We start from the raw sequence: 20,301 nt of genomic DNA, 5'->3' as shown, positions 1-20,301 counted from the left end.
TGCACAACCCAAGCTGCTGCAAAACCCCGATTTCCGGGCGGCCCCCAAGGCCAGGGCACTGGCCGTGCTCCCACTGCTCTGCGCTGTTACCCCCATTTCAAAGAAGAGGAAATCGAGGCCCAGAATGTTGCAGGCTGAGGCGACAGATGCCGGCTGGTGTGAATCTGAGCTCTCAGGGAGGCTCGCAGACGATGCTCAGCCTGGGTCAATGGCTCTTAGGCGAGCTGCTCAGGAAAGAAAAACTCTTTTGAGCGTTATCAGCAGCCACGAATAAAGTTTTAAAAAGGATACCCAGGCCAGGCGCGTTGGCTCACGCCTGTAATCTCAGCACTTTGGGAGGCCGAGGCAGGAGGATCGCTTGAGGTCAGGAGTTCGAGACCAGCCTGGCCAACATGGTGAAACCTCGTCTCTACTAAAAATACAAAAATTAGCTGGGTGAGGTGGTGCACGCCTGTAATCCCAGTTACTTGGGAGGCTGAGGCAGGAGAATCACTTGAATCCGGGACGCAGAGGTTGCAGTGAGCTGAGACTGCACCACTGCACTGCAGGCTGGGCGAGAGAGTGAGACTCTGTCTCAAAAAATACTAACAGTAAAAAGTAAAAAAGGGTATCCAGCCATTCCACTGTTAGGGACACAGCCCCAAAAAACTGATAGCAGGGGCTGGAATGGGTATTTGCACACTCATGTTCATAGCAGCCAAGGGGTGGAAATGACCAAGTGTTCATCAAAGAATGAATGGACATACAAAATGTGGTCCTTCCACACAATGGAATATTACTGAGTCATAAAAAGGAAGGAAATTCTGACACACACTACCACGTGGATGAATCTTGAAGACATTATGCTGAGTGAAATAAACTACAGGAAAGGACAGATACTGTATGATTCCACTCCTAGGAGGTCCTCAGAGTGCTCAAATTTGTAGAGACAGAAGGAAGAAGGGTGGGGGCCAGTGGCTGGGGAGGGAGAATGGGAAGTGAGTGTTTAATGGGATCAGAGTTTCAGTTTGGGAAGAAGGGAAAAGTTCTGGAGATGGGTGGTGGTGAAGGTGGCACGATGCTGTGAATGTACTTAATGCTGCTGAACTGAACACTTAAAAATAACCAATTTTGTGCTGGGTGTGGTGGCTCACGCCTGTATTCCTAGCACTTTGGGAGGCCAAGCGGGGCGGATCACCTGAGGTCAGGAGTTTGAGACCAGCCTGGCCAACATGGTGAAACCCCGTCTCTACTGAAATAACAAAAATTAGCCAGGTGTGCTGGCGTGTGCCTGTAATCCCAGCTACTTGGGAGGCTGAGGCAGGAGAATCACTTGAGGTGGGAGGTTGCAGTGAACCGAGATCGTGCCACTGCACTCCAGCCTGGGTGACAGAGCAAGACTCTGTTGCAAAAAAAAAAAAAAAGTGAATTTTAGCCAGGCACAATGTCTCACTCTTGTAATCCCAGCATTTTGGGAGGCCAAGGTGGATGGTTCATTTGAGCCCAGGAGTTTGCGACCAGCCTGGGTAACACAGTAAGACTCAGTCTCTACAAAAAATAGAAAAATTAGCCAGACGTAGTAGCACACTCCTATAGTCCCAGCTGCTCCGGAGGCTGAGGCAGGAGGATCACGTGAGCCTGAGGAGGTCGAGGCTGCAGTGAGCTGTGATCACACCACTGCACTCCAGCCTGGGCAACAAAGTGAGACCCTGTCTCAAACAAAACAAAACAAAAACAGTCAATTTTATGTTATGTATATTTAATCACAATAAAGAGAAAGAATGAAAGAAAGAAAACATGGGATGAGAGAGAAAAGAACAGGGTGATGGGGCAGATCAAATCACGCTGGAGAAAGAGCTCAGGCTACGAGCAGAGGGTTGGTGAGGCCCCTGTCTCCAGCCTCCTGGGCTCAGTATCCCTTCTAGAACTGTAGGGATGGCTTCCCTAACTGGCATCAGCTTGGGCCTGTTCTCTGCACCCAGGGGAGCCCCCAGTAAGAACCAGCCCGAGAGGCTGATGCGGGAGGATGGCTTGAACCCAGGGGTTCAAGGCTGCAGTTAGCTGTGATCGCACCACTGCACTCCAGCCTGGGCAACAGAGCGAGACCTTATGCCAAAAAACAAACACAAAAACCACTGGGTCATATGGATATACCACACTTTTATTGATTCATGAGTTGATAGGCATTTGGGCTGTTTCCACCGTCTGGCGCATGTAAATGGTGCTGCCTCGAACACGTGTGTGCAAGTATCTGTTTGTGTCCCGGTTTTTATTTCTCTTGGGACTATACCTAGGAATGGACTCACTGGGACCTATGGCAATTCCATGTTTAGCATTTTTTTTTTTTTTTTTGAAACAGAGTCTTGCTCTGTTGCCCAGGCCGGAGTGCAGTGGTGCAATCTCGGCTCACTGTAACCTCTGCCTCCTGGGTTCAGGTGATTCTCCTGCCTTAGCCTCCCAAGTACCTGGGATTACAGGTATGCACCACCACGCCCGGCTAATTTTTGTTTTTGTTTTTTTTTTTAGTAGAGATGGGGTTTCACCATGTTGGCCAGGCTGATCTTGAACTTCTGACCTCCAGTAATCCACCTGCCTTGGCCTCCCAAAGTGCTGGGATTACATGCGTGAGCCATGGTGTCTGGCCCCCAGGCTCGTCTTATTATTTTTTTTTTTTGAGATGGAGTCTTCCTCTGTCACCCAGGCTAGTGTGCAATGGTGTGATCTCGGCTCACTGCAACCTCCGCCTCCCGGGTTCATGCAATTCTCCTGCCTCAGCCTCCCAAGTAGCTGGGATCACAGGTGTCCACCACTACTCCAAGCTAATTTTTGTATTTTTAGTAGAGACGAGGTTTCACCATGTTGGCCAGGCTGGTCTCGAACTCCTGACCTCAAATGATCCACCTGCCTTGACCTCCCAAAGTGCTGGGATTACAGGCGTGAGCCACTGTGCCCGGCCTCCTCCTAACTTCTTATAGGGCACCTCAGGGAACCCTATTCACCCAGCCTCTTCCCGGCCCCTTGTCCCTCCCTGTCTGGGATATTCCTGGAAAATGGGCTTCTCAGTTCCTTTTAGACAAAAGCCTAGAAGGAACTCAGCAGGGCTTCCAGGAACCCCTAGAACCTGTGTGTGGAGGGAAACAGGGCAAACCTGATGCATTGGTGCATTCAGATGTTTCTAGGCACAGGAGGAGTTGCGGTGGCCAGGCCAGGTAGACCCGGGTTGAAGCCTCAGCTCTGCCACCTGCACCAGGTCCCCCAGCTAACCTTCCCCTCTCTGAACCCCACTTTCCACCTCTAGAAAATGGGGGTGCTTAGGCAACCCTCAGGCTTGTGGGGAGGTTGAAAGAGATAATTTGTTGAAGGTGCCCAGAATGAAAGCACCCAAGCTCGGGTCACAGGGTCCACCGTTAGCACAAAGTTAGGTCATGCGACAAACATTTTGGCACTGACTCTGGGCAAGGCCCAGAGGCTGCGTCACTTTTTTTTTTTTGAGACAGAGTCTCGCTCTGTTTCTCAGGCTGGAGTGCAGTGGTGTGATCTCGGCTCACTGAAACCTCTGCCTCCCGGGTTCAAGCAATTCTCGTCCCTCAGCTTCCCGAGTAGCTGGGATTATAGGCGCCCGCCACCACACCCAGCTAATTTTTGTGTTTTTAGTAGAGACGGGGTTTCACCATGTTGGTCAGGCTGGTCTCGAACTCCTGACCTCAGGTGATCCGCCTGCCTCGGCCTCCCAAAGTGCTGGGATTACAGGTGTGAACCATTGCGCCCGGCCAGAGTCACTCCTGAAATTCTGAGTCATATCTGCTTGCCATACAGAGCATCTGCTGAATGAACAGGTGAATGAATGAATGAATGAGCGAAGAGGGTCGTGGGGAGAGGGAGAGAGAGGGAGGAAGGGGCCTTAAAATTCAGGCACACCAGCTTTATCAGAGGACACTCACTGTGCTGGCCACACCCCAGGGGTGGGCTCTGAGCTTTAGTGTCTCATTTCATTTTCACAGCAGCAAACTCATTTTCCACACAAGGAAACTGAGGCACAGGCAGGCAAAGTCGCACGGCTGATCTGAGGGTTTCTTTCTTTTTTTTTTTGAGATGGACTCTCCCTATGTCACCCAGGCGCCATCTCAGCTCAGTGCAACCTCCGCCTCCCAGGTTACAGTGATTCTCCTGACTCAGCCTCCCAAGTAGCTTAGATGACAGAGATTACAGGCGCCTGCCACCACACCCAGCTAATTTTTTTTTTTTTTTTTAAGTAGAGACAGGGTTTCACCATATTGGCCAGGCTGGCCTCGAACTCCTGAGCTCAAGTGATCCACCCACCTCGCCCTCCCAAAGTGCTGGAATTACAGGTGTGAGCCACCGGGTCTGGCCAGGAGACGGGTGTTAATTGGCATTGAGTCGGTGAAGGCCAGAGATGCTATTGAACACTGCAGCACACAGGGTGGCCCCGCACTGGAGAATGATTCAGCTCCAAATGTCTATTGTTTTTTCTTTCTTCTCTCTCTCTTCACCGCCCCCACCCCCCCAAAGAAACAGGGTCTCTCTATGTTGCCCAGGCTGGTCTCAAACTCCTTGGCTCAAGAGATCCCCGCACCTCGGCCTCCCAAAGTGCTGGGATTACAGGCATGAGCCACCGCTGTGCCCAGCTCCAAGGCTGATGCTCGCTGGTCTGGCACAGCTGACACAGCTCAGGCCGGGCAGCTGACACAGCTCAGGCCGGGGCAATCGGAGCCACCCAGCCCTGGCACCTGACAAATCAGCTTGAGCCTATGGTCCTGGGACTCCACCTGGGGCTGCCGGGCGTGGGTGCTGACTCAACCGTGTTGACAGGGCTGGGTGCTGAGTCAGGGGTGAGCCTATAGACATCTTGCCCTCTGACAACGCCCCCTTCCTCCTCCCACTTCACACCACATCATTCTGCAGCCTGCCTGGGTGCTGGGGCCCCCAGAACTACAGGAAGTGCCTAGCAGAAAAATAGCTCCTACATCTCTCCCCAGCACCATGCCAATAAGCCCCTCAAAACTGTCACCTCTCCCCCACCCCCTGCCATAGCTGGGCTTGGTGGTCTGCATCTGTAATCCCAGCATTTTGAGAGGCTGAGGCAGGAGGATTGCTTGAGCCCAGGAGGGGCAATATAGTGAGATCCCCTCTGTACAAAAAAATGTAAAAATTAGCTGGGCATGGTGATGCATGCCTGTAATCCCAGCTACTCAGGAGGCTGAGGCGGGAGGATTGCTTGAACCCAGGAGGTCAAGATTGTAGTGATTGTGCCACTGCACTCCAGCCTGGGTGACAGATGAGACCCTATCTCAAACCAAACAAAATAAAACCTTCACCCTTTTCAACCCTTTTACTCACAGTGCTTGTTTGCATAAATAACTCCTGCCATATCTAAAAGGAATATTATGCAGCCATGAAAATGACAATACAAATGTATAACTGGGGGAAAAAACAGCATCGACAAATGATTAAAACTTTGCCTGGGGAAAAGAAAGAATATAGCAAAAATCACAGCCATGAAAAGTAATTCAGCCAGTGACCACAAATCTCCTGCTCTAAAAAGAGAGAGAGAGAGAGAGAGAGTTTGGGTGCGGTGGCTCACTCCTGTAATCCCAGCACTTTGGGAGGCTGAGGTGGGTGGATCACCTGAGGTCAGGAGTTCGAGACCAGCCTGGCCAACATGGCGAAACCCCATCTTTACTAAAAATCCAAAAATTAGTTGGGCTTGGTGGCGCGCGCCTGTAATACCAGCTACTAGGGGGTGCTGAGGTAGGAGAATTACTTGAACCCAGGAGGCAGAAGTTGCAGTGAGCTGAGATTGTGCCACTGTACTCTAGCCTGGGCAACAGAGCGAGACTGTCTCCAAAAAAAGAAAGAAAGAAAGAAAAACTTGCATTGGGATTGGGTTGTAGAATCCTAGGTGAAGATGGCCCCAGGGTGAGGTTTTCTTTGTACCTTTTTCTGGGTGGCATTTGCCACCAAAGCTTGCTTCGTGGCACAGAGTCACCTTCTTGCTGATAAGAGCAATGATCTTTTAGGAACCAGAGGCGATGTCTCAACCTCAGCACTGCTGACATTCAGAGCTGTGCTATTCTCTGTGGTGGGGGCTGTCTGTACACTGCAGAATGCTTAGCAACATCCCCCACCTCTGTCCACCAGATGCCAGCAGCACCCCCGAGTTGACAACCAAAAATGTTCCCAGACTGGGTCACTCTCCACTGAGCATCACAGATCCAGAAGATATTTCATGGAAATTGGCATTTGAGTGTCAGAAAGGGGCAGAAAAAAATGATGGGATATTTCTGGATTAGTCGGTATGACCTAGCGCTGCCTGAGTTGGTGTCTCTTACTGAAACGTACAACTGTGTGTTCAATGATCACACTTTCTATTCTGTCTGTTCTCCAACAGAACAGACACGCAAGAAACAGAAACAGCTTCAGCCCCGTGAACGATTTGCCTTTCACTGGACTCAGAAGCTTCCAGGAGAAACCTGGAAGACATTTTCAAATAAGCAAGAAAAATAGCTTGATCACTAAGTTTAAGCTGAACAGGGAAACCTGGAGACCCTTAATATTGTTTTAAACCACCCGCGAGTCCTTCTTCTGCCCCTGCACTGCAGAGGCCAGCTTTTAAAAAGGGGGATCATCTCCCCAGGTCGAGGGGCCAACATTCTGTCTTGGGACGGTTTTTGCAGAAGCTGCACGCAGAGGGTACAGGAGGCTCAAAAACATTCACACCCCTCATCAGCAGCGGAAGTGAGGCCAGGCTATTTACTCTCGGAAAATGAATCAGATTGTCAACTCGTATTTCTGCTTTTCGTGGATTACCAAACACCTCTCAGCTGTTTCCAGGGCTGCTGTAGTTGGGCAGGAGGAAGGATGCAGGGAGGGAGGAAATCCCAGCCTCTGTCGCAACGGGGTGAGAGTGTTTTAAAGCAGGCGCTGCTTACGAGCTATTTTCACTTTCTGGAAACTTGTGCAATGGTTGGTGGTCATGGTTACCCGGGGCCCCTGAGAATGGGGAAGGTGAGGGGTGGCAGGGGAAATCTGGGGGGAGAGATACCTCCTTGCCTGAGACACTCGGGGTGGTGGGGATTTAGGGGTCTCCTCTGCTCTCCAGGTGGGTTTCCAGACTGGTCACCTCCTACCATTGAGGCAGTGAATTTTTTGCACCAGTAGACCCTACAGGGGAGGAGGCTCGCCCAGCCTTCCAATGCACACAACAGGTGGGTCATTGTAGAAAGCTACCACTCCCTTCCAGTGGGGTTCAGGGACCCTTGGAGGCAGACACAGCAGGCTAACAACCCAACTCCACCACCCTGCCGCTACCTCTCTGGGCCTCCGTTTCCTCATCTGGAAAAGAGCTTCATGCATGGCCCTCGAATGCAGGTTTCACTGTTTTCCGCTAGCAGAATGGGGAACTCACCCCTTAAGAAAAGACTTGCTAAATGTCGAGACGAGTAAAGGGCAGAACATGCCAGAAACTCAGCAGGTTAACCCCCTTTAAAAATAAAAATAAAAATAAATATAGAGCTGGCACTCCAGAAATTTGGCTAAAACCTCAGAGGCTTCCAGGAAGAGGTAAGTTGTTTTGTTTTGTTTTTTCAATGTAGAGGAGGCCACGTCAGTGGGACCAGCACTTTCCCCAGCTGTGGGGCAAAGAGGCAATTTATGGCTCAAAGAACAACCTTAAAATAACCCTCCCTCAGTCCTAAAATGCAGTGTCTAAATTTACAGAAAAACCCACAGGTTCCTGGCAGGCAGGCACAGCAGCTGGCAGTCCCGGTGCTGGCAGACGCAGGACCCACTGCACACGATGCTTTAGTGGGGCTGCCCTCCATCAAACTCTCCGCTCCCCCCTCCTCCCAAGTGCCCCAAGGCCCCAGTTCCAAGCAGCCAGACCAGTGCTGTGATTTTTTTTAAAAGATGCAAAACTTTTTAATTAAAAAAAAAACCAACCCAGCAAAATCTTATAAAAACGAACCAGGTAGCCCAAAAATGCCCACCTGTCTCTCTATGTACAGTAATACAATATTTGTCAGTCACTATATACAATATTATAAAAAATGCCGCAGACAGTACAAATTAAGGCCCTTATTTCTCACAAGGCATCACAAGCCTCGATCCTCTAGTGTAGACCCGGTGGGAGAGAAGATGCCACTTAAATTATTGCACCATTTTGAAAAACAAAACTCGTCAAGGAGGATCGTGGTCTTTTCCCACCGGGCCTTCAGTCACAGACGGGGGCTGGGGTGGTGGCGTCGTCGTCGTCGTCATCGAGGGAGACCCTCTGTAGCCACGCCGTGCCCGGCCCGGTTCTCTGGGTCCAATAAATACCAGTCACAGTTTGGGAGGGGGCCGCGCCCGGCGCGTGGGACCCGCCACGGCCGCGCGCAGGTGGGCGGGGGCGTCCCGGCTACATGTGCCGTTTCATGTGCAGCGCCAGGTGATCGGAGCGCGAGAAGGCACGATCGCACAGATGGCACTGGAATGGCCGGTGGCCCGTGTGCTTTCGGTAGTGGCGCGTGAGCTCGTCTGAGCGCGCAAACTTCCAGCCGCAGCCGTCCCAGTTGCAGTGGTAGGGCTTCTCACCTGCAGGGAGGGGGTGAGAGTAAGCCTCAGTTTCCCTCCCAGGACAGGGCACGTATGGCTACCCCGGCGAGCGCAACCTATCCCTAACCAGGGCCTTGACGCGCTCCCCGCGGTAGTGTTGCGCCCCTGAGGGATCCTTGCCCTACATCCCCAACTCCCCCCACAATCCGGATCCTCACCCCCAGGGGGTCGGAGGGGCGCAAGGTCCACTCCCCACTGTTGTCAGCCACGCCCCCCCGACGGGTCCTAAGCATGCACCCTCTCTCCAGCATTCTAAGACACGGAATCTCTCAAGGTTTCCCAGCGAACATTCCCTCCCCAAGGTCCTGAGCCTTGTCCCCAGAGGAGTCCCAAGCCTGAGCGCCCTCCCCAGCTTCCTGAGACGTAGCATCTCCCCGGGGTTCCTAAACGCGCACCTACTCCCCAACTACTTGAGCCTCAACCCCGGAGATTCTGAGCCAAGTGCCCAGCGGCTCCTAAACCTGCTGCCCCTCCCCAACTCTCTGAGACTGTCTCCCTAGCCACGCCCCCAGGAGGTTTTCTAAGTGCTCTTCCCAACCTCCTGAGGCCCCCCTCGTCCTAAGCGTGCAAGCCCCCACCCCAAACTCTCGGATCACACCTCCTTGGGGAGTGTTCCTGTGTGCCCCCCCAACCAACCTCCCGAGCCACGCCTCCTGGGGAGTCCTAAGCGTGCACCACCTGCCCGATCCCCCTGAGCCACGCCCCAAGGGAGGTCCTAAATTCATTTTCTGGCGCGCGCTGGGAATCCGACCTCTCCTCCCGCGTCCCCCCGCCTGCGCTCCTGGCTCGTGCGTGCCGCCCACCTGTGTGCGTGCGCAGATGCGCCTTCAGATGCGAACTCTTGGTGTAGGTCTTGCCGCAGCCCGCGTAGCTGCAGGTGTGAGTGGCGGTGCGTTTGCGGGGCCAAGAGCGGCGGCCGCGCTTTGGCTTGGCCTCCAGCAGCTCCAGCGGGGACGCAGGCGGCGTGAGGAGACCGCGGGCGGCGGGGGGCGCCAGGCCCAGGGCTGCCGCGGCGGCGGCCGCGTCGTCGAAGAGACCGAAGGCTGGGGGCGCAGGCGGCGCGTAATGCAGGCCGGGCCCGGGCGCGCCGAAACCAGGGCCACCGAAAGGCGGCGGGAAGGAGGCGCGCGGACCGGGCGCGGGCAGGCGCGCGGGGCCGTCGGGGCTGAGCGGCGGTGTGTCCGGCGGCGGCGGGGGGCGGCCCCCGGGACCTCGCATGCACGAAGCCGCCGGGCCCGGGGCGCCCTCGCGCTTGAGGCCGCGCGGTCCACGGGTCAGCCCGGGGGCGCAGCCGTAGCCGCCGCCGCCGTCCGCTTCAGGGGGCTCGGCCTTGACCAGGCGGCCGGGCGGCGCCAGCAGAAAGCGGCCGTGCAGTGCGGACCCCGGCGGCGCATCCAGCTCGGGTCGCAGCAGCTCAGACACCAGGCCACCCGCGGGGGCGCTGTAGGGCGGGGGCGCGCCGGGTTCGGGGTAATAGAACGCAGGCGGCGGGGGCGGCGGCGGCGGCTCCGGGGCGGCCTCGGCGCCCAGGCCGTCCAGCCCCATGGACAGGATGAAGTCCAGCACGCTGTTGAGGTCGTCGTCGGTGCCGCCGGACTCGGGTTCGGCGCGCGGCCAGCGCTGCGGGCGACAGGGCAATGGGCGTGAGCGGGCGGCGGCGCTCGGGGGGCGCTGCCTGCCTTTTACCACCCTAAGTCCGCGATCCCCGTGGCCCGCATCCTCCTCTCCTGAGTCTGCAGTCCCCGCCTTCGCGTCCTGTCACCCCGCAGCCCACGTTCTACTACCCCGAGCCCGCCGCCCACGGTGCCGGCCGCCCCGCCGTCCCCGCCGCCCTCACCTCCTGCAGGCCGCGCTCGCGGCACGGGCTGGCGAAAGTGGAGAAGGACGGCAGGATGGGTTCACTCAGCGCCATGGCCGGGACCCGGGGAGGAAGGACGCGGACGGGGACACCGGTGAGTGGCTGCCCGAGGCCGGGCTGGTCGGGGCGCGGGCGGGCGGGGACGGCTCTGTGGGCCGCGGCCGGGCCCGCCCAAGCCTTATAGGCGCGGCGCGCGCGGGGGCCGGGTCAAAGCGGCGGCGGCGGAAACGCGTCCCGGATGGGGACGAGCTCCGGGCGCAGCCTAAATTTAGCCGCGGTATATAAGCCGGCGGGCGGCAGCGGCCGTGGCCACTGCGGCGGCCTGGGCCTTGCGCTGACAGCCCGGCCCCTCGCGCGCCGCCAGGGCCGCGCCTCCCCCTCTCCCGGGCCCCGCCCCCGCCCGTCTCCCCGGCGACGTTGTCAACACGCGCTCCACAACAGCGGCGTGACGCTCAGGGATCCCCCGGGCGCCCCGGGCTCCCGCCTGCGCGAGCATCCCGGGGACCTGGAGCGGGGGCGGTGTCGGGGCCTCTCAGAGACTCTCAGGGGAGCCCCGGGCTTGGCGGCCTCCCCGGATCCCTTGACGGAAGGGGAGATTGGCCCCAGCCTCAGAGAGGGCTGCAGAACCCTGGATGGATGGGAAGTCTGGAGTCTCCAGGATTCATGGATGGGTGAGGCTGGGCCCCTCATCTGTTGTGGGACCACCCAGAGGGACCCACCGTGTGCACATCACCCTGTAAAAAAAAAACACCTTGTGTAGACCTGGTGCAGTGGGTCACATCTGTAATCCCACCGCTTTGGGAGGCTGAGACAGGAGGATCACTCGAGGCCAGGAGTTCAAGACCAGCCTGGGCAACACAGTGGCCCCCATCTCTTAAAAAATAAAAAAAATTAGCTGGGTGTAGTGGGAGGCTGAGGTGGGAGGATCGCTTGAGCCCAGGAGGTCGAGGCTGCAGTGAGATACAATCACACCACTACACTCCAGCCTGGGTGACAGAGGAGACTGTCTCAAAAAAACAAACAAAACAAAACTTTTGTGTGGTAACATCAAGACACATTAAATCTTTGACATTTGAGACACCCACCCCCTCCTCCCCAACCTCAATAAGCCCGTCAAGTGCAGGGAAACTGAGGCAGAGGTGGCTGGGAGAAGTTGGAGGTGCGGCAGGCACAGGCAGGCTGGGTTCCTTTACTTACTTCCATAAAGGAATTAAGTAACTCAGAGGACAGTGATGACAGTCATTCCCCTGATACAGCTCCAGCATTGGGGGCATCAGAGGACAATGCTGGCCAATGGGTCCCTTCAATGCTCCACCTCTGTCCCCCACACCATATCCCTGCTGGCCAGGGACTGTCACTCCTGTTACAACTGTCTGCCAGCCCTGGGTGGGCACTGGGGACACAGTAACCAAGAGATAGACAAGATCCCTGCCCTAGGGGACCTCCACTTTAGTGAAGGAGGGAAGGATAGAGGTTTATTCATTTGAGTTTTTTTGAGACAGGGTCTCCCTCTGTTGCCCAGTCTGGAGTGTAGTGCAATCACAGCTCACTGCAGCCTCGAATCCTGCGCTCAAGAGATCCTCCTGCCTTAGCCTCCCAAGTAGCTGGGATTACAAGGTGCACACCACCATGCCTGGCTAAATTTTTTTTTTTTGTATTTTTTTATAGAGATGGGGTCTCACTATGTTGCCCAGGCTGGTCTTGAAGTCCTGGGCTCAGGCGATCCACCCGCCTCGGCCTCCCAAAGTGCTGGGATTACAGGTGTGAACCATTGCGCCTGGCCTTACTGATAGGGGTTTAAAAAGAAAAATGGAGCAGTAGAAGGGACTAGAAAGTGAGTGTGAGATGAGGGAGTGGGAGGGAGGAAATGGGGAAATTTTGAATCTCACCCAGGGGGTGAAATGTGAGCTAATGTGAAAAAGTCATTGGGGACCATGTGGGTATGGGAGGAAGAGCATCCCAAGGAGGAACTTGGAGCCAGGTGGTGAGGGATGCAGGCAGCTCCTGCCCTGGAAGCTTGGACTCTCAGCCCCTGCAGAAATGCACTCTGCAGGGTCCCCTCTGCAGCCCCCACCAAACCCAGTCACCGGAGACTTCAAGTTGAGTACAAACTTGCTTTCTGCAGTTGCCACTGAAATGGCTGCGAGTCAGCCTCAGCCACTGAGCACGCGCTGTGTGACCTTGAACCAGTGGCTTTGGCTGTTTGGGCTTGCCTCCTCAATCTTCGAAATGCAGATAAGAATAGTACCTTACCCCAAATGGCTATTGTGAGTTCACACAGGCTCTTTTCTTTGTTGTGGAAGTAGGTGACATCTTGTGTGACACTGAATTCTCTACCAGCGCTTGGGAGATGGGCCTGCTTGTGTGCTTTGGGAATTGAATTGCCTTTCTCTGGGCCTCAGTTTCCCCGTATGATAATGATGGAAAGATTAAGGGAATCAGGAATTTCTCCTCAAGGATATGGGATGCCTGGGCAGCTGCCGGGAAGGGTTTTTGTTTGTTTGTTCCTTTGCTTTGGCCAAGACCGTCGGCTGGGCGCAGTGGCTCACACCTGTAATCCCAGCACTTTGGAAGGCTGAGGCGGGCAGATCACTTGCGGTTAGAAGTTGGAGACTAGCCTGGTCAACACGGTGAAACCCTGTCTCTACTAAAAATACAAAAATTAGCCGGGCGTGGTGGCGTGTGCCTGTAATCCCAGCTACTGAAGAGGCTAGAAGCGCTTGAACTTGGGAGGTGGAGGTTGCAGTGACCCGAGACCGTGCCACTGCACTCCAGCCTGGGTGACAGGGTGACAGAGTAAGACTCTGTCTAATAATAAAAAAAAAAAAAAAAAAAAAGACCTCCGACCACAGCATCCCTCTAGTTTGTCAGAGAGCACCTTGGTCCCCTGGGCCTCTGAGCCTTGCTCACTGGCACCTGCAGCTTGTCTGAGGTACCTCTCTGCCTTCCTCCTCTCTCACTGTCTCTGTTTGGGTCCTGAAACACACCAAGCACATTCCCCTCTGTGCTCACTGTGCCCCCGACCAGCGTTCCTTTCTTTCCATTTCCACTTATGAAGCTCCGTCGTCTCTGTCTGTCTCTCTCTCTCTCTCTCTTTTTTTTTCAACCTCCCTTAACTCATGTACTTTATTTATTTGTTTATTTTTTGAGACAGAGTCTTGCTCTGTTGCCCAGGCTGGAATGCAGTGGCTCAATCTTTGCTCACTGCAGCCTCTGCCTCCTGGGTTCCAGGGATTCTCCTGCCTCAGCCTCCTAGGTAGCTGGGATTACAGGCACCCGCCACCATGCCCAGCTAATTTTTGTTTGTTTGTTTGTTTTGTTTTAGTAGAGACAGGGTTTCATCATGTTGGCCAGGCTGGTCTCAAACTCCTGACCTCAAGTGATCCGCCCACCTCGGCCTCCCAAAGTGCTGGGATTTGGGAGGCGTGACTCACAGCGCCCGGTCTGGACTTTTATTTTCTACAGCAGTTTTAGGTTTACAGAAAAATTGAGCACAAAGTACACGGCGTTCCCAGGTAGCACCCCTCGCACCACCCCAACCTTTCTCCTATTATCATCTTGCATTAGTGTGGCGCATTTGTGACAATTACTGAGCAGAGAGGAATATATTGTTATTAACTAATAATAATAATAATCCATAGTTTATTTATTTATTTATCTTGACACAGGGTCTTGCTCTGTCATCCAGGCTGGAGTGCAGTGACGCGGTCATGGCTCACTGTAGCCTCAAACTCCTAGGCTCAAGCCATCCTCCCAGCTCAGCCTCCCAAGTAGCTGGGACTACAGATGTGCACCATCATGCCTGGCTGATTTTTGTTTGTAGAGACAGGGTCTTGCCATGAGTAATTCAATCCATGAGTAATGGGTTAAATGGTGACCCCACAAAGAAATGTCTGAGTCTCAATCCCTGGCACCTGTGACTATGACCTTATTTAGAAAGAGTTTCTTTGGCTGGGCATAGTGTCTCACGCCTGTAATCCCAGCACTTTGGGAGGCCGAGGCAGGTGGATCACCTGAGGTCAGGTGTTCAAGACCAGCCTGGCTAACATGGAAACCCCGTCTCTACTAAAAATATAAAATTAGCCAGGCATGGTGGCTTGCGCCTGTAGTCCCAGCTACTTGGGAGGCTGAGGCAGGAGAATCACTTGAATCAGAGAGGTGGAGGTTGCAGTGAGCCGAGATCGCACCCTTGCACTCCAGCCTGGGCGACAGAGTGAGACTGTCTCAAAAAGAGTTTCTCTGCAGACATCATGAAGCGTCTTGAGGTGAGACCATCCTGGATTAAGGTGTGCCCTGATCCAGCGACAAGAGTCCTTAGGAGAGAAAGGATGCAGGAACACAAACACAGAGAAGAAGGGCATGTGAAGATGGCCAGAGATTGGAGTGAGGCAGCCACAGGCCCAGGGATATCTCCGGAGCCACCAGCAGCAAAACTGGGAACAGATTCTTTTTGTTTCTTTTTTTTTTTTTAGACAGAGTCTCCCTCTGTAGCCCAGGCTGGAGTGCAGTGGCATGATCTTGGCTCACTGCAGCCTCCACCCCTTGGGTTCAAACAATTCTTGTGCCTCAGCCTCCCAAGTAGCTGGGATTACAGGTGCGTGCCGCCATGTCCGGCTAATTTTTGTATTTTTAGTAGAGATGGGGCTTCATCCTGTTGGCCAGGCTGGTTTTGAGCTTCTGACCTCAAGTGATCTGCCTGCCCCAGCCTCCCAAAGTGCTGGGATTACAGGCTTGAGCCATTGCACCTAGCCAAGGGAACAGATTCTTTCTCAGATGGCTGGGTGTGGTCACTCATGTCTGTAATTCCAACATTTTGGGAGGCCGAGGCAGGAGGATTACTGGAGCCCAGGAGTTTGAGACCAGGTTGGGTAACAAAGTGAGACCCCCTCGCTACAAAAAATACAAAAATTGGCTGGGCATGGTGGTACATACCTGTTGTCCCAGTTACTCGGGAGGTTGAGGTGGGAGGATCGCTTGAGCCTGGAAGGCAGAGGCTGCAGTGAGCCGAGATTGCACTCACTGCACTCCAGCCTGGGCAACAGAGTGAGACTCCGTCTAAAAAAAAAAAAAAAAAAGATTCTCCCTCGGAGCCTCCAGAGGGAACCAACCCTGCTGATGCCTTGATTTTGGGCTTTTGGCCTCCAAAACTGTGGGGAATACATTTCCATTGTTGGAAGCCACCCAGTCTATGTCTTTTGTTGCGGCCACCACAGGAAACTCATGCATCGTGGTAACCAGCTGTTCTCCCGCCTGGCTTCCTCCCCAGACGGTGAACCCCTCAAGACAGGGGCCTCCCTTGACTCATCTCTGTGTCCCCCTGGGCCCAGCTGTGGACCCGCTTTGTTGAAACAAAAGTGATGTAAAGACAGTGGCCACCCACTGAGGACCTCCCAGGGCAGCGTGAAACATTTCAGCAGAGTGCCTGGCCAGCAGAACCAATGCAGAGAGCTGCCAGTGCATGGAAAGAACACGAACTTTTCATTTTATTTTACAGAAATGAGGTCTCGTGGGCTGGTCTTGTGGGCCAGGTGTAGTGGCTCACACCTGTAATGTCAGCACTTTGGGAGGCTGAGGCAGGCAGATCACCTGAGGTCGGGAGTTCAAGACCAGCGTGAAAAGAGACTGTGGTGAAACCCTGTCTCTACAAAAACTACAAAAATTAGCTGGTCGTGGTGGCACGTGCCTGTAATCCCAGCTACTCGGGAGGCTGAGGCATGAGAATCGCTTGAACCCGGGAGGCAAAGGTTGCAGTGAGTGAGCTGAGTTCGTGCCACTGCTCTCCAGCCTGGGCGACAGAGTGAGAACCTGTCTCAAAAACAAAACAAAACAAAACAAAAAAAAACAGGAATGTTGGCTCACGCCTGTAATCCCAGCACTTTGGGAGGCTAAGGCGGGTGGATCTCGAGGTCAGGAGTTCAAGACCAGACTGGCCAACATGGTGAAACCTTGTCTCTACTAAAAATACAAAAATTAGCCAGGCGTTGTGGTGGGCGCCTGTAGTCCCAGCTACTCAGGAGGCTGAGGCAAAGAATTGCTTGAACCCGGGAGATGGAGGTTGCAGTGAGCCGAGATCGCACCACTGTGCTCCAGCCTGGACGATAGAGCGAGACTCTGTCTCAAAAAAAAAAAAAAAAAAAGAGAGAAATGAGGTTTCACTGTGTTGCCCAGATTGGTCTTTAACTCCTGGCTGGCCTCAAGCGATCCTCCTGCCTTGGCTTCCCAAAGTGCTGGTATTACAGGCATGAGCCACCGTGCCCGACCTAGAAGAATTTTAATTGCCACATTAGCTGTGTGACCTTAGGCAAGCCACTTAACCTCTCGGAACCTCAGTTTCCTTTTGAGAATATGAGATGGCATTTGTCAGTGTTCAACAGTACTTGCTGGCTGATTGTGAAGATGAATGAATGAGCCTTTTAGGGGATCTCAGGCACTGTGGAATCTCTCTGTGCAGGAGAGGCTTGGCACTGGGAGGGGGCCTGGAGCACAGACCCGCTCCTGCTGTTGTCCTATGAACCTGCTATCTGGTTGGCATCTGCCTGCATAGGTATCTGTCCTCGTGAAGTCCCAGCCAATGATGATGTTGGAGAAAGAGCACTGGGCATGAAGTCACATTCTCAGCCCTGCCTGGAACTAGTTAGGTGACTTTACCCTCAGAGCTCTGCAAGCCTTGGCTGGGTGCGGTGGCTCACGCCTGTAATCCCAGCACTTTGGGAGGCCGAGGCGGGTGGATCATTTGAGGTCAGGAGTTTGAAACCAGCCTGGCCAACACGGTGAAACCTCGTCTCTACTAAAAATACAAAAATTAGCTGGGTGTGGTGGCTCATGCCTGTAATCCCAGCACTTTGGGAGGCTGAGGTGGGTGGATCACCTGAGGTTCAAGACCAGCCTGACCAACATAGTGAAACTCCATCTCTGCTAAAAATAGAAAAATTAGCCAGGGATGGTGGCAGGTGCCTGTAATCCCAACTACTTGGGAACTTGGGAGGCTGAGGCAGGAGAATCCCTTGAATCTGGAAGGTGGAGGTTGCAGTGAGCTGATTGTACTCCGTCCTGGGCAGCAGAGCGAGACTTCATCTCAAAAACAAAGCAAAATTAGCCAGGCATGGTGGCACACATCTGTAGTCCCAGCTACTTGGGAGGCTGAGGCAGGAGAATCACTTGAATCTGGGAGGCAGGGTTGCAGGGAGCCAAGATCATGCCACTGCACTCCAGCCTGGGTGACAGAGGGAGACTCGGTCTAAAACTCCTGACCTCAGGTGATCCACTCACCTAGGCCTCCCAAAGTGTTGGGATTACAGGCGTGAGCCACCACACCCGGCCACTGTTGGGAACTTTATGTTTCCTGATGATGATTTGTTTTTTGGAGACAGGGTCACCCAGGCTGGAATGCAGAGACGCGATCATAGTTCACTGCAGCCTTCAACTTCCAGGCTCAAGCAATACTCCCGCCTCAGCCTCCTGAGTAGCTGGGATTACAGGTGTGTACCACCTCGACTGGCTAATTTTTATTTAATTAATTAATTAATTAATTTTTGAGATGGAGTTTTGCTCTTGTTGCCCAGGCTGGAGTGCAATGGTGCGACCTCTGCTCACCACAACCTCTGCCTCCTGGGTTCAAGCAGTTCTCCTGCCTCAGCCTCCCGAGTAGCTGGGATTACAGGCATGCGCCACTATGCCTGGCTAATTTTGTATTTTTAGTACAGACCGGGTTTCTCCATGTTGGTCAGGCTGGTCTTGAGCTCCCAACCTCAGGTGATCTGCCCGCCTTGGCCTCCCAAAGTGCTGGGATTACAGGCGTGAGCCACCGTGCCTGGCCTGGCTGGCTAATATTTAATCTTTGTAGAGACAGGGTCTCACTTTGTTGCTCAAGCTGGTCTCGAACCCCTGGGCTCAAGTGATCTTCCTGCCTAAGCCTCCCAAAGTGCTGGGATTACAGGCATGAGCCACAGTGCCCAGCCTCGATGGTGATTATCTTATTGTCATCTCTTTCTTGCTGCCCCTTATCTTCTCCTAACAACTCAACATTATAAATGTAGACCAAGGAGGCAGAATATTTTCCTCAAATCTGTTGATAGTAGTTGCTTTTAGCACTGTGCTGGTGCAGATTCTGAGGTTGTAGCCAGGCCCAGTGCTGTGATGGATTGGTCATGTCTGTGATTGACTGATTGACTGGTGATGTCTGTCACCAACAGGGGATTGGATAAGTGGTACGTGTGCAGCTTTGCATTTGTTGTCTCCTGCCAGGCTGTCTTCAAGGGCTCAGGAAACTTGCAAACAAGAAGTTTTTCGTCTGAGCCACAAATAAATACTGAGCTTCCACTCCATGCTGAGCTGGGCATGGAGAGGAAACTGATGAAGTATATGGCCTGTTTCTGCACATAGAGAGATTACAATCTTCTTTTACTGGGCCCTGGACATTTCTAGTAACCTTGAATTCTTTCCACTTTTCTTCAGGGTCTAAGCTGCCTTTCTCTTTACCAGCTGTTTTGCCCCAAATAGCTATTGTGTGCACTTGGCTCAGATCCCAAGAGCAAGTACTCAGGAATTCTACAGAAAACACGTCATGTAAAATACAGCTGAGCTTCCAAGACAAATTATGAACACTGGAGGAATTACAATCACATTACAGCAGCAACTGGATGATGACTCCCAGCTGGGGCAATTGGGGTGTTTCTGCTGAAGTTTGCACAACCCTTTTTCAGTATGTTGCAAAACTTGGCTCCTCATGTTGCAAAAATGTTTGATAGTTCTGTGTTTCTTGAGGATGCGGAGAGATACGGGCAGAGGCACCCTCTGCAAGTGCGCTTCTTATCTCGGGTCACCACCTTGTCGCTGCAATGCTTGGAGCTGAGGTCTGATAGGAAAGGTCACTTTGTGATTTGCCTGGTTGCCTCGGGAGTTTGTGTGTGTGTGTGTGTGTGTTTTGACAGGGTCTCGCTCTGTCTCCCAGGCTGGAGTATAGTGGTGTGATCATAGGTCACTGCGGCCTCAAACCCCTGGGCTCAAGCGATCCTTCTGCCCTTGCCTCTCAAAGCACTGGGATTACAGACCTAAGCCACCGCGCCTGGCCCTGCCTCTGGAGTTTTCTTACTACTATATAAATAGGTCGCGAGTGCTTGGGGAAGATGCGGGATTGCACTGGGCTGATGACTGATGGGTTCCCATCAGAACCTCTCATCTTCTTCTTGCCAGCCAGGCCATTACTGCCTCGGTCTTATTGACACACAGGACAGAAGAGGGGGAGAGAGCAATACTTACTGAGCACCTAATGTATACCAGGCCCTATGCTGAGGATCTGGATGTATTTTCTTTTTTTTTTTTTCTTTTTGAGACCAGGTCTCACTCTGTCACCCAGGCTGGAGTGAAGTGGCACGATCTCGGCTCACTGCAACCTCCACCACCCAGGTTCAAGTGATTCTCCTGCCTCAGCCTCCCAAGTAGCTGGGATTACAGGCACACGCCACTACACCTGGCTAATTTTTGTATTTTAAGTAGAGACGGGAGTCTCACCATGTTGGCCAGGCTTGTCTGGATGTATTTTCTCATTTAATCCTCCCAGTTGGTCTGTTCAGTGAGGTAAGCGATGGACAGCTGGAGCCCTGAGTTTAGATTCTGGCACTTGTACTTGTTGACCTTGAGTGAATGATATTCTTTTTTTTTTTTTTTTTTTGAGATGGAGTCTCGCCCTGTTGCCCAGGCTGGAGTGCAGTGGCGCAATCTCAGCTCACTGCAACCCTCTGCCTCCCAGGTTCAAGCAATTTTCCCGCCTCAGTCTCCTGAATAGCTGGGATTACAGACATGTGCCACCACGCCCAGCTAATTTTTATATTTTCAATAGAGACGGGGTTTCA

The 20,301-nt window shown here is 53.5% G+C and overlaps 1 protein-coding gene across 1 annotated transcript; it reads right to left on the bottom strand.

Moving 5' to 3' along the window:
• Positions 1-7,892: 7,892 nt before the first annotated feature.
• Positions 7,893-10,725, bottom strand: KLF2 (KLF transcription factor 2). Its single transcript, XM_014342534.4, has 3 exons — positions 10,430-10,725; positions 9,396-10,212; positions 7,893-8,571 (listed from the first exon to the last, which is right to left on the bottom strand). The coding sequence occupies exons 1-3, from the start codon at positions 10,502-10,504 to the stop codon at positions 8,396-8,398; spliced, it is 1,068 nt and encodes a 355-aa protein (XP_014198020.3). The 5' UTR covers positions 10,505-10,725; the 3' UTR covers positions 7,893-8,395.
• Positions 10,726-20,301: the final 9,576 nt, after the last annotated feature.

The sequence above is a fragment of the Pan paniscus genome, chromosome 20 (assembly GCF_029289425.2).
Source record: "Pan paniscus chromosome 20, NHGRI_mPanPan1-v2.0_pri, whole genome shotgun sequence".
NCBI lineage: Eukaryota > Metazoa > Chordata > Mammalia > Primates > Hominidae > Pan > Pan paniscus.
Note: the sequence above shows the minus strand (reverse complement) of the source record. Positions and strands in the feature narration are given on the sequence as shown.